This window comes from Nansenia antarctica (genome assembly GCF_963989245.1).
Source record: "Nansenia antarctica genome assembly, chromosome: 12".
NCBI lineage: Eukaryota > Metazoa > Chordata > Actinopteri > Argentiniformes > Microstomatidae > Nansenia > Nansenia antarctica.
This window is the reverse complement of record NC_137682.1, coordinates 10,866,129-10,884,172: the sequence shown is the minus strand read 5'-3', so window position 1 is coordinate 10,884,172 and position 18,044 is coordinate 10,866,129. Positions and strand designations below refer to the sequence as shown.

The 18,044-nt window shown below is 39.5% G+C and overlaps 1 protein-coding gene across 3 annotated transcripts; it reads right to left on the bottom strand.

Moving 5' to 3' along the window:
- Window positions 1-3,041: 3,041 nt before the first annotated feature.
- tfap2a (transcription factor AP-2 alpha) lies at window positions 3,042-14,787 on the bottom strand (the record flags this gene model as incomplete). 3 transcript variants are annotated; one of them, XM_080542643.1, is made up of 8 exons in its annotated part: window positions 3,042-3,330; window positions 4,194-4,335; window positions 5,859-5,977; window positions 6,657-6,879; window positions 8,763-8,814; window positions 9,934-10,353; window positions 10,869-10,895; window positions 12,897-12,947. In XM_080542643.1, 8 exons carry the CDS (start codon window positions 12,945-12,947, stop codon window positions 3,042-3,044), a joined length of 1,323 nt encoding a protein of 440 aa, XP_080398769.1. The 3 variants fall into 3 exon arrangements, with proteins under 3 accessions (XP_080398769.1, XP_080398770.1, XP_080398771.1); XM_080542644.1 differs by lacking the exons at window positions 10,869-10,895; window positions 12,897-12,947 and adding an exon at window positions 14,755-14,787; XM_080542645.1 differs by lacking the exon at window positions 10,869-10,895 and having other exon boundaries at window positions 12,897-12,987.
- Window positions 14,788-18,044: the final 3,257 nt, after the last annotated feature.

The window sequence follows — 18,044 nt, the reverse complement described above, 5'->3', positions numbered from 1 at the left end:
GATGTGGTATATACAATATTCTACAATTCTCTTAATAATAACAATAACAATTCGGGAAGTCCAAACAACTGACTCACTTATGAATTCATAGTGGAATCAACTGTAGCTTAATTGATGTTAGTTGAAACCATGGATTGAATTAGCAAATTCAGTTGGGTATTGCTGACTGCATGGCTCTTCAAATTTCAGGCCTCTTTTTTTTGCAAATTACTTTAGCTCTGAGGCATTATGTAAAACAAGTTATACCTGTTCAAGATCAAATCATAAAACCAAAACTACAATTCAGTATTAAAAAGGTAGCCTATGTAAATTGCACGTTAGCGGGTCTACCAATGCACACAAACGAAAGAGACAATGGGGTTTTTAGTCTTTAGAAATACAGTAGAGGCGCAAAAGCATCGCCTGTATAATTTGTAATATGCAGCTTTCAGATTTCGATAGCCATGCACCATTGTGATATATATCACTATCTATAATGCTTTCGTTTCGCTCTAAAAAAAAACTGTTTTCATTTACCCCTGGTACATTTATTAAACACCATTAGCATTAATGACACACGCGAGGGGCTTCCTAATACCAGTGAATGCTATTTAATACGATTGTTTTCCTTTAAAGTGACTATTTATGCTTTTTTCTCTCTCTCTCTCTCTCTCTCTGTAGAAGCAGCAGCCGGGTATTCCTCTTTATGAGTGAGCTATTGTGCCTGGGGTGAGGATCCCACACACAATCTGAGATGCAGCCAACAAAAACAGGCCTGACAGACAATGCCTCGCTTCACCTGCTACATGCAGCACTGTGCATCGCAATTATGCCAAGGACATGTACAGTTAGGCTTCATTCACCTTATTTCAAAACAACTGCAGCCTCGGAATGAAACAGACTGCCTGCCTGCCTGGGCTCAAATTATGCAGATAATATATGACCGCTATTTTGGAAAAGAAAAGATAAATAGATGAAAAAATATTCGGTTAGCAAATCTCTCAATGCCACAATATCCCCAACGCCACAATACCCCCAACGCCCTAACGCCATACCAGCTAGCAAACAGATATAGAGACAAGTAGGAGAGTTGAACAACACACATGCATATCCATCCAGCAGAGATTGATTTCGAGGTGCCATGCTGACATCAATACACAATTACACTGAATATGAATGTTGTTACGTAATGTGTGTTTCCCGTTGACTTCTGCACGCGAAACACAGCGACATCAGGTGTGTTAGACCACGTAATCATCTAACGCCGAAGCATCGTGGAGCAAATGAGAAAATGCCCTCTCTCTCTTTAACTACACATTTCTTATAATGCCCTCTCTCTCTTTAACTACACATTTCTCATAATTTAACCGAAGGACGTTGAATTTTTATTCCAACTGCCTGCTATCAAAAAACACTAATAATTACACAGGGGATCATAACAAATACACGTCGCTGTTCCTGAATGAGACTTTAACAGAAAGAGAGAAAAACTAAATAATGGTAAGGAAAGGCAAATGCCACAACCTTCCACACAGACGTACACATCTCACTGATTTTTAAAGAACGGTTTCGCTTGAGGGCTGGCGCTGCGTACACACTTCAAACACCAATGTATTCATTGTTTTCTGTGTCATTTGGCTGGGTAAAAAGAGCCGTTTCGTTTTTGAATGATCCCGTGATCTGAACTAGGAGTTAAAAGTAAGTTTTTTTTTATTATACTTGAGGGAAACAATGGGTTCAGCTGCTTATTGCAAGGAGCAATCGTCAGGGGAGAGTTAAAGTCAATTACTGTAACCGTGCTGAATAAAAGAAAAAACTGCCAAGAACGAAAATATACCCGGGCGTATATCAACCACTGAATAAAAAAATTAAAAGATATGAATAAAAATCGACATGAAGCGTATCAAATATTTATTTTTTTCTGGGCAACAAAGGACTATAATACATTGACAGGCATGGGAACTATTGCCAGCACAGGTCTATACAATACAGCTAAAACCGCCTCCAATTTGGACATTGGACATACAAGATATCAGGTGGTCCCAAATGTTTTGAATTTCTTCGAACATTACAAAATAAATTTCAAAAGACAATATCCATTTATTGCTTTTATGGTGCTTCAAGGGAAGAACAAGAGGTGAAACGTATTCTGATTGGCACAACACATAAAAGCTTTTGTATAAAAACAAGAAAATAGAAACACAAAACAGTTCTCGTCAGGGGTCTCGCTTATGCTCTTTTCAATAAAAAAACTGAATAAGGTGTAACCCTTAAGATATAGAGAGAAATGCTTTAGTTTATTTCTATTAAATTTGTTCACTTGCTTCAATGTCGCCTCAACATGCTACAAGAGGGCTGAATTCAAATATCCCAGAGAAAAAATACCCCAAACTTCTGTTTTCTAAGAACCATAAAACCACATGAAGAAACTAACCGAATATTTAAACCCACTAAAACAGGAGGCACCAGATAAATTAAAAAAAAAAAAAGTTTCAACAGACGCACCATATTTACAATTCCCATTAAATTACACATAAATAAATATATACATACATGAACACAGATTCCCTTATATAACCGTGAATCGTGTTGAAATTCAATGTTCAAGTTGGTCGCTGCTTGGAGTGAGAGTCTACAACTTAAGTCATGACATGGAACTCTGTGGATTTTTCTTTCAAGTTTATTATTCACAATACTGATAAGAATTCATCCTCTCTTTTAGCTTCTTTTTTGTCACACGGCTACAATCGTAAATTGAGATATAAGGGCTCGCTGGATTTCAGTCCGTTGCAGCTCATAAAAAGAGGGAGTACATAAAAAAGTCCTCGGTGTGGTAAGAGACCTCCGGTTCCTCTCGGTTCGGAGCGGTTCCTCCTTGGCGCCTTGCAGCTTTTTTTTCTTAATTCTTATGGGGGATCTTAGCGTCGCTTCCCGTGAATCCAAAGTTGAATGGTAGTAAAAACAAACATGTAAAATCATCGCGAGATCAGGAAGTGGCACGTTACTCGATCAATAGTATTTATATGTATTTATAATATTTATATTGGGCTTTTCAGGTGAAATCACTTTCTGTGCTTTTCGTCTTTGTCTCCGCCCTTAGTGCCGCTGTCTGAGTGACTGTTGGGGTTGTTGCTGAGGTACATTTTGTCCATGGCTTTGATGGCCTCGGTCAGATAGTTCTGCAGGGCGGTCAGGGCCGCGCACATGGCCGGGGTCCCGAATCCGTGAGAAATAAGACTGAAGTGGGTCAAACAACTCTGAATCCCTGGCTCAAGAATAGGCTGTGGTCGAGAATTCCCCAAGGGTGTGCGGTCCTGGGAAAGCAGGTCTGTGAATTCTTTGCAGATTTGCCTAAAAGGAGAGACAATGCATTAATGACGATCATATTGCCAGTCCGCCCCTGCTATGCATTTTGATAGATGAGTGGTTAGGCCCATCTCAAATATCAAATGAATGTGCCATAGGCTAATTGATAGTTGCTTGCATAATATTAATTCGGCCTGGGCCTTCTGCAGTTAGATGTTAGGCTAATGCAATAGACTGCGTGAAAACACTATCTTGTACAGTTGAAATGGTTGCTGTTGGAAGAGAACCAGTTATGTGTCAATGCAATCCCAATCACAGCAAACAAAATGGTTGCGTGTGGATGAATCCAAGGCCTGCTCAAGCGACCCACCAATAACAGGACACTACAGCTTGGATAGGCTAATATATTCCATGCACGTGTTTTACTCAATGCTTACGCAACATTGCAAAAATGTTTGGCATGAATCGAATATAAGAGCATGGGGTATCAACATTCAGTACGGTTTAAAGTAGGCTACAATAAGAGGCATGTTCATTCAAATAAACGTTGCCCGGGTAGCCTTACAAATCTGGGCTTCTTCAATGTAATATTTTGAGATTCTACTCAATTAATGTGTATCCAATTATTTTTTTCTGTCAGTTGAAACATTCACTCAGGATGCATTTAATTACTTGAAAATGTATCGCATGTAGCATAACACAAGGATAACTAGGCCATAAAAGCAACACTTGAAAATGGCATGTGAATCTACCAATTGGCCTATTAATTAGTGGAATACAAAATGTTATAATTGACCACGACTAGGCCATCAAATGTGTGTTTGTGTTTGCAAACCGTCTATCGGCTGTAAATATGGAAATGACCTGACAACACGTTTCGACGTATGAAATGTGATGATAGCACTTACTTCGTTGCCAATAACATGTTTTTTCTTTGGACTTGTTCGTTTGGGTCGGAATGCTGACGGTTTGTATATTCAGCTACTGCCTTGGCCGGGAACTCAGTCTCGCATACGTAACCAAAATCCCTGGCAAGATGTACGGCTTCGCCTAAGAAGGGAAAACATGGATTGAGTGTATAACGCATTGCTCTAAATTAGCGACATCAAATGTAGACTAATTAACACTTCCACTTAACATATTTTTCATTTAATTAGTGTCCTTGGACAAAGACATTATGTTTCAATTTGAAAGGTACAGTCTAGCACCTGTACCTTCAATGTCACGATAGAGAACATGTTGTCAATAGCACTCAAGGCCCTAGACGTCATTCCGTGAAAGGAGGTAAATATCAGAGAGAAAAATAACTGGATGTGAAATCCCATCCAGAGCGTCATGCATACCACCATGTCATTGATCACCGATCCTTAAACATTAATGAAAGTCCAGCAGATATCACAACATAGGAAAGCCATTTTGAAAAGCTATACATAAATCTCGCTCTTACAGTACATACTTTAGCCATGAGAATGATATGTTCATTCCATTGAGGTCTGCCTTTTTCTGTAGATTTTTTAGAAGTCTTTGGTTTTAATTTCCTGAAACAGTTGGGTTTTTACTGCGGGGCTTCCTGCCATAAGCTTCAACTCCGGAAGAACGCATGCGCCAATTAGCATCAAAGCTCAAGTCCAGTAAAGTCGTTTCCATAAAATGGAGCGGATCATAAACAATAACAGTAATTCAGAAAAGCAGTGTCCCTTCACTAAACAACCGAGTGCCATCACATCACATCCCAGCCCACCCCACCCCCCTCTTATCGCCCAAAAAAATCATACATTTCTTCAGACTCATTACCAATACAGCACCACATTTCAATGAAGCCCAATGAATATATTGCATTCGGTCTTCAGCTATAATGATTAACAGGAACCAATGAACCGTCCCCGGCTTTCACCTTTAAAACCCACAGCTCACCAAATACCACCGCACTGAATAATAAGGTTCAACTTTGCAAGCAAAATGGATTTATTCAATAGCAATGGCATCCTTTCAGTGCACCATAATTGACTAATTTATTCCTTTAATGGGCTCACAACATATAGGTTTTTCAATAGGTCAGTCCCATTTCGTCAAAGTGTTCAACAGAACAGTCCCTGTAAATAATAACATCATAACGATGTTATTAAGGCTACCAGCACAACTAGTAGCATGATGATAATAATGATGATCACAGATATATAAGCCACTGTAAATCAATCGATGCACCTCAAGCAAAAGTGAAACAACTCAACATCCGCTAAACATAAGAAAATGCCTTTAACCCCCAGCTTCAACAACGACACATCATCATCTTGCACAAACTAGGCCATATCTGACTGCCACCAAGTGTAGTAGGCCCACACTGCCAACAGAATTGCATGCAGGTAAATAAATAAACCAATGTTGCACAAAGCCATGGCATTCTCTCTCTGCAAACACACATATCCTTCATGCATTATTACTTGCGAGGGAAAGTCAGTCTAAATGACATGGATGAACGCACATGCTGATTTCCAACGCTCCCTCTGAAACCGTTCAAAGCACCTGCTGCCAGCGCGGGAACCCAAACTTCTATCATTGACAACGCAACTTACCTTCGACTAGTGACGTCAGTAGGGTCACGTTGGCCGCCTTGCGTCTACCTGCGGGTAGATTCAATCCGATTTTATCCAATTTCTCTCGTAGGGACCTTCCTCCGTTCTTAGACTTGGCCCTGGGACAATAAAAGAAAGAAAAAAAAACGTTATAGGCCAATAATGTCGGAATCCCTCGGTGAATCCTTATTTGTAAACTGGCATATTTTCCACAATGTTTTGACAGCGGAACGCACACCTAGCCCATGTAGTTCAAAACGATCTGAATGAAGCCTATATTATATAAATGTCTTCTGAAGAGTAGGCATTGGCGTAGACCTGCATTTTTAAACGCAGCACAATAGGCATAAGAGTACTGCATCTCCACTCCACCATGAATTGGAGTATATTATAATTTATTATAATAATATAACCTAATATATTTTTATAGGTCTATAGGCCCTTGTCAGCAGACTGAAACTACTTGATTTGTATAGTCCAAATATGCATCCAGGACTAGGCTACCTAATACATAGCTGCTTATCTGCAGGCTACATGGTGTCAATAGACTGTAGCTTCAATCCGTGTTAGACTAGGATTCGGTGTTAGACTAGAATTGAGGTTGAGGCCAACATGCCAACACTCATTTGGGTGCTATGTTGAGAGAAAACAAAGTCAGTGCAGTGCGAAGTTAATATGGAATTTAACAGTCTGCCTTTTGGGCTGTTTTAAATGCAGGAGGTGTCATGGTTGGTCGATTTTAATTATTCCTCATACAACAAAAAAACCCGAGCATGCAGACATTAAAGTCCAGCTCACCTTCTCAGCACCCCGCCCAGCAGAGACGCGTTGAGGCACTCAGGCGGCGAGAGGCGTCGCTGCACCTCGGCCACCGTGACCTTGTACTTGGACGTGGAGCTGAGCAGGGACAGGCGGCCCGGGACAGAGCAGAACACCTCGTTGGGGTTTACCACGCCGCCGAAGAGACCGTCCTTATTGAGCCCTAATGCGGAGACGTTGTTCTTGGATAAAGACACTGGACCTGTGGGGGGAGGGAGGGAGGGAGACCGTGTTCAGTGAATTTCATTCGTGGAGACCCTAAACCAAAGACGACCACTGACAAACTATGCTTAAAGAAAGGCCGAGGCATGTTCTGAACAATGTGTTGGAGTAGTAGGCCTAGGTCAATGATAGCTCTAAAAATAATAATAATAATAATAAAACAAATAAATAAAAATAAAAAATATATATAGACCTAATGATTTAAAAATCGACTAATATAATATTAATGGGCGATTAATATTGCTAATATAATATTAATAATATAATCATAATAACACACAGTAATTCATACATAATACATACTCTAATCATAATAACGATATAATAATATATAATAATAACAATAATAATAACAACAATAATAATAATAATAACAATAATAATAACAATAATAATAATAATAATAATAACTACAATAATAATAATAATAATAATAATAATAATAATAATAATAATGTGTCAAATGAACTAAATGAATGTCATTGCCACTGGTTGGATACTAGGCTATAAGCTATAAGCTACTCGCATTCCTCAAAATGTAGAGTATATACTGTCTATATGTAGGCCTTGTAGGGCAACATGTTTTTTGGACATCCAATTTGGGCTTTGAATTATGGCACATTTCGCAGGCACACGCACGCGCACACGGAGTGCAAAACACACACACACACACACACACACACACACACACACACACCAAACACACACACACGGGGAGAAAATCTACCTATTTTGACATAACCATGCATGGTTTCCAGAAAAAATACTGTCGCGCGTTTGATTTCACTTTGCAGGGGGGTTACCGTTTCTGTGGGCAGCAACCGGAGACAAAGGGACTGGCGCTTTTGGACAGATCACTTGTGACATAAATAGCTCAGGGAGGCTAATAGAGACAATAGGAGTTAAACGAACTCTTGAGATTACTAATATAGGGGGCCAATTACCATGTTGATGTGGAAAGAGGCATCTCTCAAGATTGATCCACTGCGTATCTAATGTGACCTGACAAAGGGTTCCACATGGCGAGAGAGTAGGGTAACGTTCAACCTGACCGTGGAGTAGGGTATTCCAAATCGTGACGTTAGAATTATAAGGTTCTATCTCCATTTTTGTCAAAATTGAGTTTTTTACATAATCTGATCCATTAGGTGTTTATTAATGCCTGTGTGGTGTTATTTTTAAAATGTTGACATTTTTGAGTTAGTAATTCATAAAATACAAAGGTTCCATCTCACAAAACATAATGTAATGTAAAAACGTTGACGCTCAATATCTCTGAACTGCCCTAAACGGAGATAGAACCTTATCATTCTAAACTCACGAAATAGTCAACCATTTAATTCACATGGAATAACCTACAGAGGCCTATGTTCGATAATGCACTGCAGAGCGCATTTTTTTACTTCCATAACCGAAACTGTGTAAAAACACACGAAGTGGGGCTCTGTATGTCAATGATTTAGAGAGCCTGCATGCGTATTTTGCAGGCCGAGATTTGGAGTCCTTTGATTCAAGCTCCCCTTATCGTATCATCTTGAACGTAGTAGGCCAAGGCCTCGTACACAGAGCATTAGCTACTGCCATTTTAGATTTGGTCATGCAGCGCAATGGGAACGATATCGAGCGAGAATATGAGAATATGCATCAACAAAGGGACTCGTAGTACTAATCTGAATTGCTGACGGTGGCCTTCATCGTTGGAAAGGTGCAGTTACACTTTGACACACTTCGAGGCCATGTAGGCGAATCTAAAAAACGACTGATGCGCATTAAACCACCTCGATTCCGGGAGGCACTGGAGTATAGAGTGGTGTGTAGCTTGTGGAAACATGCATGATGGCATCACGCAAGGAAATTGCTTACCTTTTTTAATGACAGTCTGGTCTGGGATGTGAATTCCTTGATCCTCAACATGCTGCAACACAAAGGGAAAAAAAGACACCATTTAATACAAAATAATTGCGTGTCACAAAACATACATGACATCAACCAAAAAATTAGACAATATGGTGGAATATAGACTACCAGGTCTGTAGGCTACCAGGGGGTATTGGCTATCTGATATTATTCTCTGTGAGGGATATTGGCCATAACAGTTGGGCTGGGTGTGCGTCGTGCACACCAGACTTAAATAACGAAGCTCTGTCGCCCCTTAATCGTGACCTCATTCCATCCTCAGATTGGCTATACTTACGAACAACTATTAATCTAGATTGCATTAGGAATAACAGTGGTGTTATACACCGTACACACTAATTGGGGATTAGGCGTTTGTTTTCCAAAAAGACCCACCCTGTTTCTCCGTATATATAGGCCTATTTGCTGAGCGAAAGGAGTTAATCTAATATGGTGTGCTTTAGACTGCGCTACTTTCAATGTGCCTGCAAGTGCAAGAATATTATTGCTCTTGGACTCCCACTCTCATCGGGGCTTGAACGAGTGTTTTCAATGAGCACAATTGAATTAAAGATGAAAGGGGGATATCCAGAATACACGTCCAAAAATGACAGGGAATATTAATCAACATGTGCAATATATGATATTCATTTGATGAGATTAAATGATAGTTCACATTCACAATTCAGCTTTGAACAGTAGGCTGTTTAGCACAAAGTGTAGTACGCTCATCTTATTTTTACGTGTGGTCCAACAAACCAAAAAAGTCACTTTCAATACCTATAAGCAAATACACTTCGAAAATGTTGACTGCAAGAATATATGATGGCTAAAAGGGTCAAGTTTACTCAACAGTCATCTGTTTAATTTAATTGATGTTTAATACACACAGAGGGAAAAACCCTCTCAAATGAATTCAAAGGTTAGTCAAATAGACCATTTTGTAATAAATATAGTAGGCTATCAGTATGTAGGTTAGGCTATACAATGCATGCGAAAGGGATAAATGAATACTGACAATATAACTACTTCTTCAATAATTACAGCATAATAATAATATTAATAATAATAATAACAACAATAATAATAATAATGATAATAATAATAATATTATAATTACCACAAAGTGTTGAATTACCTGAACGTCTTCTAAAGAGTGAGGTATTCCATGGATTGGGATAGAATCTGAGAGTCCCGTATCGATTCCGTGCCCCGACGGGAGCAGGACTTCTCTGCGGTACTCCCTACAGAGCTGATGGGGCAGGCCTCGGTGCTGATGGAGCAAGCTGCCCTCCTGACTCTGCCTCTGTCCCGGCCAGCCGGGGTGCTGCTGGGGGGCCTGGCTGTGCAGGGAGTTCAGGGAGTAGGGGTCGTTGACGTGCGAGTACGGGTCCTGAGACTGGGGGTAGATGGGCTGGTAGGGTGGCGGGAAGTAGGGCGGCTGGAAGTCGGAGTTGGGGGTGTGGGAGAGCGGCGGGGCGGAGGTGTACGGAGACTGGCCCACGCCGCCCAGCTGAGGTAGCCGGGCCGTCCCGTTGCTGGTACCGTCGTGACGATCCTGCAGGGAAGGAACGGGACACATTAGACCTTCGATTTTATTACACGTTTTCAGAGAAAGAAGTGTCCCAGTCTGTCCATCTTAGCATTATTTCACGTGGAGCCTAACACATTGATTAGCCAACAATTAAATCAACTATGGCAGTATAGAATAGGCCTATTTACAATCCATAGATAGATTAGTATAATATAATAATAATATTATTATCAATAGGCCTACATTATTAATAATCATAATAACAGCATACGGATGAATGGCTAATAGTGTATAGGTGTTTATAGGCTACGAAATGCATTTATGGTGCAATATGTTAAACAAATTTAAATGCAATAGAAATGTCGATAGTGAAATAACATGTCAGAAGGATCAACCATGCTTTATCTTGCCAAATATTGTCTAAATGAAAGCTTGGTAAAAAACGATTTGTTTTAAAAAAGAAAAAAAAGGCAAGAGTCGAAGTCAAAATCCCTCACGGAATCTAAATCGGTCTTTGCCACGGAGGGAGTGCAACTTACCATCGCGGAAAAACTGTGCACTAACATCTCTGAAGATTTTTCGGAGCGATTCAAAATAGAATTTCTGAAGAAAATCGTTGACAAAACAACGAAAATGTAACGAGAAAACAAAATAAACCCAGCAAAGACACTTTTACTGCGAGACCACAGAGCCCGACGTTCAGATATGCACCGCCGAAGAACGATAATCCATCAGAATTTGGTTAAATTCCCGCTGCCCTTCATTTGATTCTAAAATGCAGTATTTGGTCTTGCTCGATTTATGTTTAAAGTTTCTTGTATCCCTTTCCCGTCTTCTGGCTCTATCACTGGGCTGTTCCTTCGCTTGAGCTCATATTAGAAAAGAGCTGCTTCTTCCCTCGGACTCCTAATAGCAGATATTCATGACTATTAATATTACACGAATACTTAATAAGGGGAAGAATGGTCGGAAATCGAGCGTGAAGCGAGGAAGCAACTCAAGGCAGAGAGTCTGCACTAAATGACGTCCATTGAATGAGGAATCAGTATATCTAATCAGAGATGGGGAGAGAGAGAAAGAGAGAGGGAGTGAGTGAGGAGGGGAGAGAGAGGGAGGGAGACAAAAAGAGGGACATTCTCTCGCGTCTGACGAATCAGAGAGAGGGGGGAACATTTTAAAAGGTTCGAGGGCAAAGCAGCAAGAGTGAAAGAAAGACAGAATGAAGGGGGGACCAGAGAGAGAGGAAGAGCCAGGGAAGGAAACAATGTGCACCTCTGATTCGTGTGAGAATCCAGCAAACGCTGAGGGCATCTGGGCTGATGGCACATTGGTACTGTTCAGAGGGCTGCGGTGGTCTGCTCGCCCTGGCCCCCCTTTGTTTTTCACTGCAGATTCCGACTCTGTCTCGCGTCTCTCCATGGCCTCCCCGAGTCTCTCCACCGAATGAATCCACGGCTATTCCACTTCGAATCACGACCAGCCGAGCTTAACTTTCACTCGGAAAAATATATTCCAAAGTTCTCGTATACGGACCCGCACACTTTACAAAATCCACTCCCCACCTAACCTATTTTGTACGCGACCATTTTGACAAAAACACCAACAGAGGTACCATAATGAAATAGTGTCAACACAGATTTCGATAGCCTTACAACCGCTGATTGAGACTGTTGACCGCGATCAAAAACGTTTTCCAGAGAAGCACCGAATCAAACCGGAGTCGTGAAGCCCGGCGTCTCATTCCTGCTCCCGGTGTGCCTAGTCTCAAAACCCGTTCAACTGGCTGCACCACTCCTTCCTTAACAACGCTCATCTGATATTACTGCCAAACTTTCTGTCTGTGCTATAATAACACTCACTCAGCCTGTGCTGTGCACACACACAAACTAAAGGCTCCAATTGCACCGACTTATTTCATAAGAATATAAAGAAAGTGTATGAGGAGGAATATTTAATAGTAAGTCATTATGATGTTTATTATTATGTTTATTATATTTCTGGCACATTTAGGCCTATTTTTCCAGACTGCTTCTTGGATTATACATTCTGATTTTTTATTTTTTTTTGTCTTGGTCGGTATTCTGTTATAATATAATATGTGGACATTTAATAAATGCCAATTTGTCAGCAGCATTTAAAATATATATATATATATATATATATATATATATACTGTTTCCGTCCTGAATTACAAGAAAACTCATCTCGTTGTTTTTGTTTGTTATTTATTACTGTAGTTCCTTGTGTGGACATTTGTTTGATCATTAGTATTAATATTAATATTATTCTAGTCGTACTTGTAGTAGCCTAGTAGAAGCAGTTGTAGGCTAGCAGTAGTAATATTGTTATTATCTTAAGAAATAATGTTGAACCTGTAAAAGGCATGTTATACAAAATATGCAAGTAGCCTACTCCATAAATCAAAACTGCAATAGTAGGCTATGCATCTTGTGAATTACATATGTAAACAGACAACTGTCAAACAAATTGGAGAAATTAAAAAAGAAAAAGCAGTGACAACACAAATTTAAAAAACAACAACAATTAATCAAATAAGAGCCACTTACCTCGCAATCTTCATATTTAATATTATCAGTTAATTTCCAAAGCATTTTCATGGGTTGTGGTGGGTATTGAGTGCGCCTTTCCTTGTTTTACACAGTGAATTGTGCCCTGGCTGAAACTATTTTGTGTTGAGCCTGTATGCTGTCTGCGCTGTGAGATCTCCCTCTAATGGTGGAAGTGAATGCCTGGCTCTGCACCACTGTAATAACATTCATAGCATTGCCTCATTAGCATATCAACAGCCATATCTGCCCAACACCAATGGACAACACAGGTAAAAAGCTGGAGCCAGACTTCATATAGATTTTCATCTCCCAAATACATATAGACACAAAGCACGAACTGAGCATTAATATTACATTAAGCATTCTCATAGACAAAAAAGGACACTGCAAACCTAACCCTAAATACAGGCGTTGAAGTTAATATGGCTGTGATGTGACTACACAAATGATTGATGCATAATCATAAATGTAGGCCTATCTATTCGTCTGTTTTGTGTATGTATTTCGTGACTTGTTTTTTAATGCAATAACTTGTGACAGCGTTTAATGTAACAAGTACCAGCCAGGGTAGTCAAACATACTGTATATACTATTTGCAAGGCTCCAAATTGGTGGCTATAAGTGTCTCAGAAGAGCGTGCCACTGCCACCCTATGCAAATAATTATCTGTCTCCCTGTTCTCTGGAATACTTTGCTGCCAACCTGATTTTCGTAAACTGTTGTTTTAGTCCGATAGAGAGTCGAGACCTTGAAAAGCCATCCTGCCACTGTTATGCACAAGAGGACAATGCCAAAGTGGCTATAAAGGTCCATTGACGACATGTAAGGGCACAGTTCTCGGAATGTAAATAATTAACACAACAACATGGCTTGTTTCATTTGAATGAGACACTGGTCTCCAACACAGGTCGCCAACTTCTAGGCGTTGGCCCTCTCCCCTTAATAGATTACCATTTTTGGTGGGGTACCTTTACAACCAGTTGTTATTAATGAGAGGGCCCACGAAACTAACCCACAATGACAACTATTGCCGAGAAAGAAGAGTGCCTTTTAAACATCGAGGGGCGTGCAGAGGGACTGTTTGTGTGACGGTTGGTTTTGGAGTTGTCCTTTTTTTTTTTAGAACGAAACCTGAAATGTTTCAGGTTAAAATCTCACATGGGACAGTTGTTCCACCTCGTTTTACGCAGAGTTCGGACTGTTTCTATATGAGACGGACATTTCAAAAGGCACCACACAGTTGCAACTTTAACATGTATTGGTGTTGAGAAGTTGAACCATGGTGTGTTTTGTGACCCTTTTAGATGACAGAAACCAGAACCCACAACTTGAACACTTTGTATGAGCTATAAGCCTAATTAGGGAATTGTAATTTACAGGATCATATTAACCAATATTTAAGATATATTAGTTGTTTATTCATTCGAGTTTGAAAACAATCTGAGAGGCGGTTGCTGAAAGAGGTCCATTGCATAGTGAATAAAATAGCAATGTGAGGATTTAATAAAGTATGTTAAATTATCATGATCATAGCCTAATAGGCTACTAATAAATGTTGAGCCTATTCTTTTATCTCACAACGCACACAACTCATTGGCAATTTAATGACAACAACGTAAAGACTCAGCAGTTCTCTAAAAGTGCAAATACATCCAAATGTTTCTTTATGCCCTCATACATCTGAGATGATGATGGCCAACTAGTTTGTGCAAGTTGGAGTATTTTAGTATTTCCCACCTTATTTAGTCAGTGTGTTTAAGTAGCCATAATGTTATACTCACATTCCTGACACCCGTGTAGGGCTTATATACCATTTTAAGTCATATACCCTTTTCTGTAAATAAATAGCACATACCTGCCAATCCACCATTTTGCCCATTATTGACATTCTTTTGTCTTCAGTCTGGATATGGTAGCCTATAGCCTCGGTCCCACGCCTGTTATCTCATTGAGACTCGGGGGTCTCTAAGACAATCTTTGCTTTTACCTGAACGTGATCATCTCACCTGGCCATACGAACGATGTGGGCCACCTGGTGGCGCATGCGCAATGTACCGCGTATGTAAAGGGACAATCTACCTGAAGATGGGAAATCTTTTGTGACTTTTTATTATTTGATGATCTTACTGCGGCATGATCATATCATGGAGAAGAGAGCATGAGGTGTGTGCATGAGTTTCTCACAACTTTTTTCAACGATAAAAAATAAATAAATAAAAAAGTCAGCCAATAGCCTATACTTATCGTATTTGTTTGGCATAGCCTAACACAAGACAGCAGAAAACGTAAATAAAGTTATCTATAATTTGTTTGTAAAAAATATAAATGAACATGAGTTCACAACTGTGTCAGTTGCTAACATCATTACGTATACACAATCTACCACGAGTGGGTTGATCATTTATTGATCGTCTGTTTATTCCTAATATCTAGACTTCTGTAGCCCCCTCCGGACTTCTGTAGCCCCCCTCCGGCCAGGAGAGAATGAGCTCAGATCTTCAAGGCACCAAAAAAAAGAGCAACACGTGCGCTGAGGTGATGATGGTTAATGAGGGTCCAACACGTCTTTTCTTTCATGTTCTAACGGGACACATGCCGACTCTATCCAAAATGCGCACAATGAGATAGTGGCATTGCACAGCATAGACAACAGAATGGAAAACGACCACGTTAGTTAACCACGTTCAGAATATAGGATACATCAGGATATATTGCTTTCTGCAAAGTAAATATAACATTATAATGTGTAAGACGTAGGCCACTTCATTAACAAGCCTTTATCTCTCAACATATTTAGTATTCTCAATGACGTTACACAAAATTGCCATGCAATCGTCATGATGTTTTAGATGAATTATGTATGCAGATTATTTCATTGTATAACCAATGAACCATTACACATAGAGCTACCTATACTGCATATGAAATTATGGCAACTATTCTGAGTGCATGTTTTATGTGGTGGAAGTGTTTTATGTAGTCTAACTGCATTGAGTGTACTTTAACACCTGGCTTCAAAGACAATGCAATCGATTACAAAAAGAACAATAATATGGACCTAGAAGCAGCAATAGCCTACAGATAAAAGAGATGCGAAATAAACATATTTTAGGACCATTCCATACCAACAAAGCCTTCTGAAATATGCGTACAGACAGTGAACGCTGGGATGGGAGTGTATATGTAAAGAGTTTAGCAGTGACTTACATTTGAATATCCAACCTGTTTGACTAAAGGCTTGGTTTCAACCACGTCCACCCCACCACCAGCCCCTGGCACAATTTCAGTTAAGCATCATAAAAGATGTTTAATAGTCCACGAGAATGACTGGTTGCTCATTTTTTACATTAATATCCAATATATATAGCCTATGTCTTTGTTTTTTTGCTGCAGAGGAATCACATTCAGGGTTTAATGTGGCCTTTGACAATTATGTCTTATTAGTATTGTTGTTATTAATATTATTATTGACCTGAAGAACTTTCAACATGCCATAATAGATTGATCATTCTCTACTGAATGTAAATACAAATGATACTTCATTCCACATACTGTAGTAACGATAATGATGGTTTGGATTTATATTGTAGGCCTTTTCACCATGGTGCTCAAAGTGCTTTACAGTGTACGGGGGGAGACTCACCTCGCCTGTACAGTGATGATAGTGCATAATAAGGGTTATTTAATGTTTACAAACAGAAACTCGTAGTTATGCTATAACCCTAACTTTGGACCAGAACTTTTCCCTCATTGTCTTGTATTGAACATTAATGACGATTAGTGTTGACTTGAACCACAATGCAAGTGTAATATAATAGTATGAAGCATGCAGACCACTCCTGCGAGTTTATCATTTTAAGTAAAAAAAGAAAATACACAACCAAATAGGCTGCATAAACATACGGGTCCACATGTCCTTCAAGTTAACTAAACATTTCGATAAAGACTGTTTATAGCCTGGTATAGCCTATATGATTACCAGATTTGAGTTAGTGTTGTTTAAAGTGATAAAAGGGTTTTGTTTCAATTATGATTTTCAAGTGATGAGCTCGAGGAGAATAAATTGTGCTCTGGCGCCATCAAGCTTCAGAAATAATTGTACCTCAGATGTATTTAAGTCAAAGGCCCACACGTCATGACTGTATTCCCTATCAGCTAATGGAAACCACGTGAGTGTACAACCTGCATAGGCCTACCAGGGCAAATATAATGCACATAGATCGATGCAGTTCACGAAACAGTTGGTCTGATCACTAAGATAGCAAACTAATGTAGTTTGAGTAGGCCTTGTGCCTTTATAACTATAATACAACTGAATGATTGAGGCCTATTTCATATTTGGAAATAACATAGCCTATCATAAGTGGACTTTCATTCAACCATTCAATCAAATCCCATTAAATGCCATGTTGAATGACGATCAACTTTTTCTCAGTGAATGAATCCCAGAAGATCCCAGTAAAAATCTGTCTGAAACCGTAATAACCTGTCAATAACTGATCCTCTGGCGCCACGGCGTGGCCGAATCTGTTACTACAAATGAAGTAGAAATTGAACGGCTCCCTCCGTATACTTCAGTTCAAAATATGGTAACTGGCGTGTACGTTCCACACCCTATTAGTTGTTGTTTTTAACACAGTGTTATTAGGCGTAGATATGATACTTAGGCGAGACGTGCTCCCTAATTGGCCTTACAATGTGGCTTCATGTTTTTGTCTGATAATAACTAATAGGCTTTCTGGAGGCTAATATTCGTGATGTAACCGATGTGTTTATTTAATTTATATTTCTCCAAGAATCCTTTTTGCTTTTTACTAATGTTTTATTGTTGGTATTCATGTATGTATCGTTTCTGTGTATTATTTATTTTGGGAGCTTTTAATTTATTAGGTTGTGACCTTTGTTTGACACCTTTACTTTCATTTCCTATTCCGTTATGCTTCGCGGTAATTCTCTTCAGACGGCAATGAGCCATGATGAGGAGAGGTAAGCATTGACAGAGCTCCCGTGAGCTAGCATGTTAAAACTCGGTTAAAACAGGGTATAAACATAGGACAAAGTTACATGCCTGTTGTACAAGTTATCTATGCTTTTGGTTAGTATTATAATGTGCATTTCACAGCGAGGATGTTTTTTTTGTTGAAC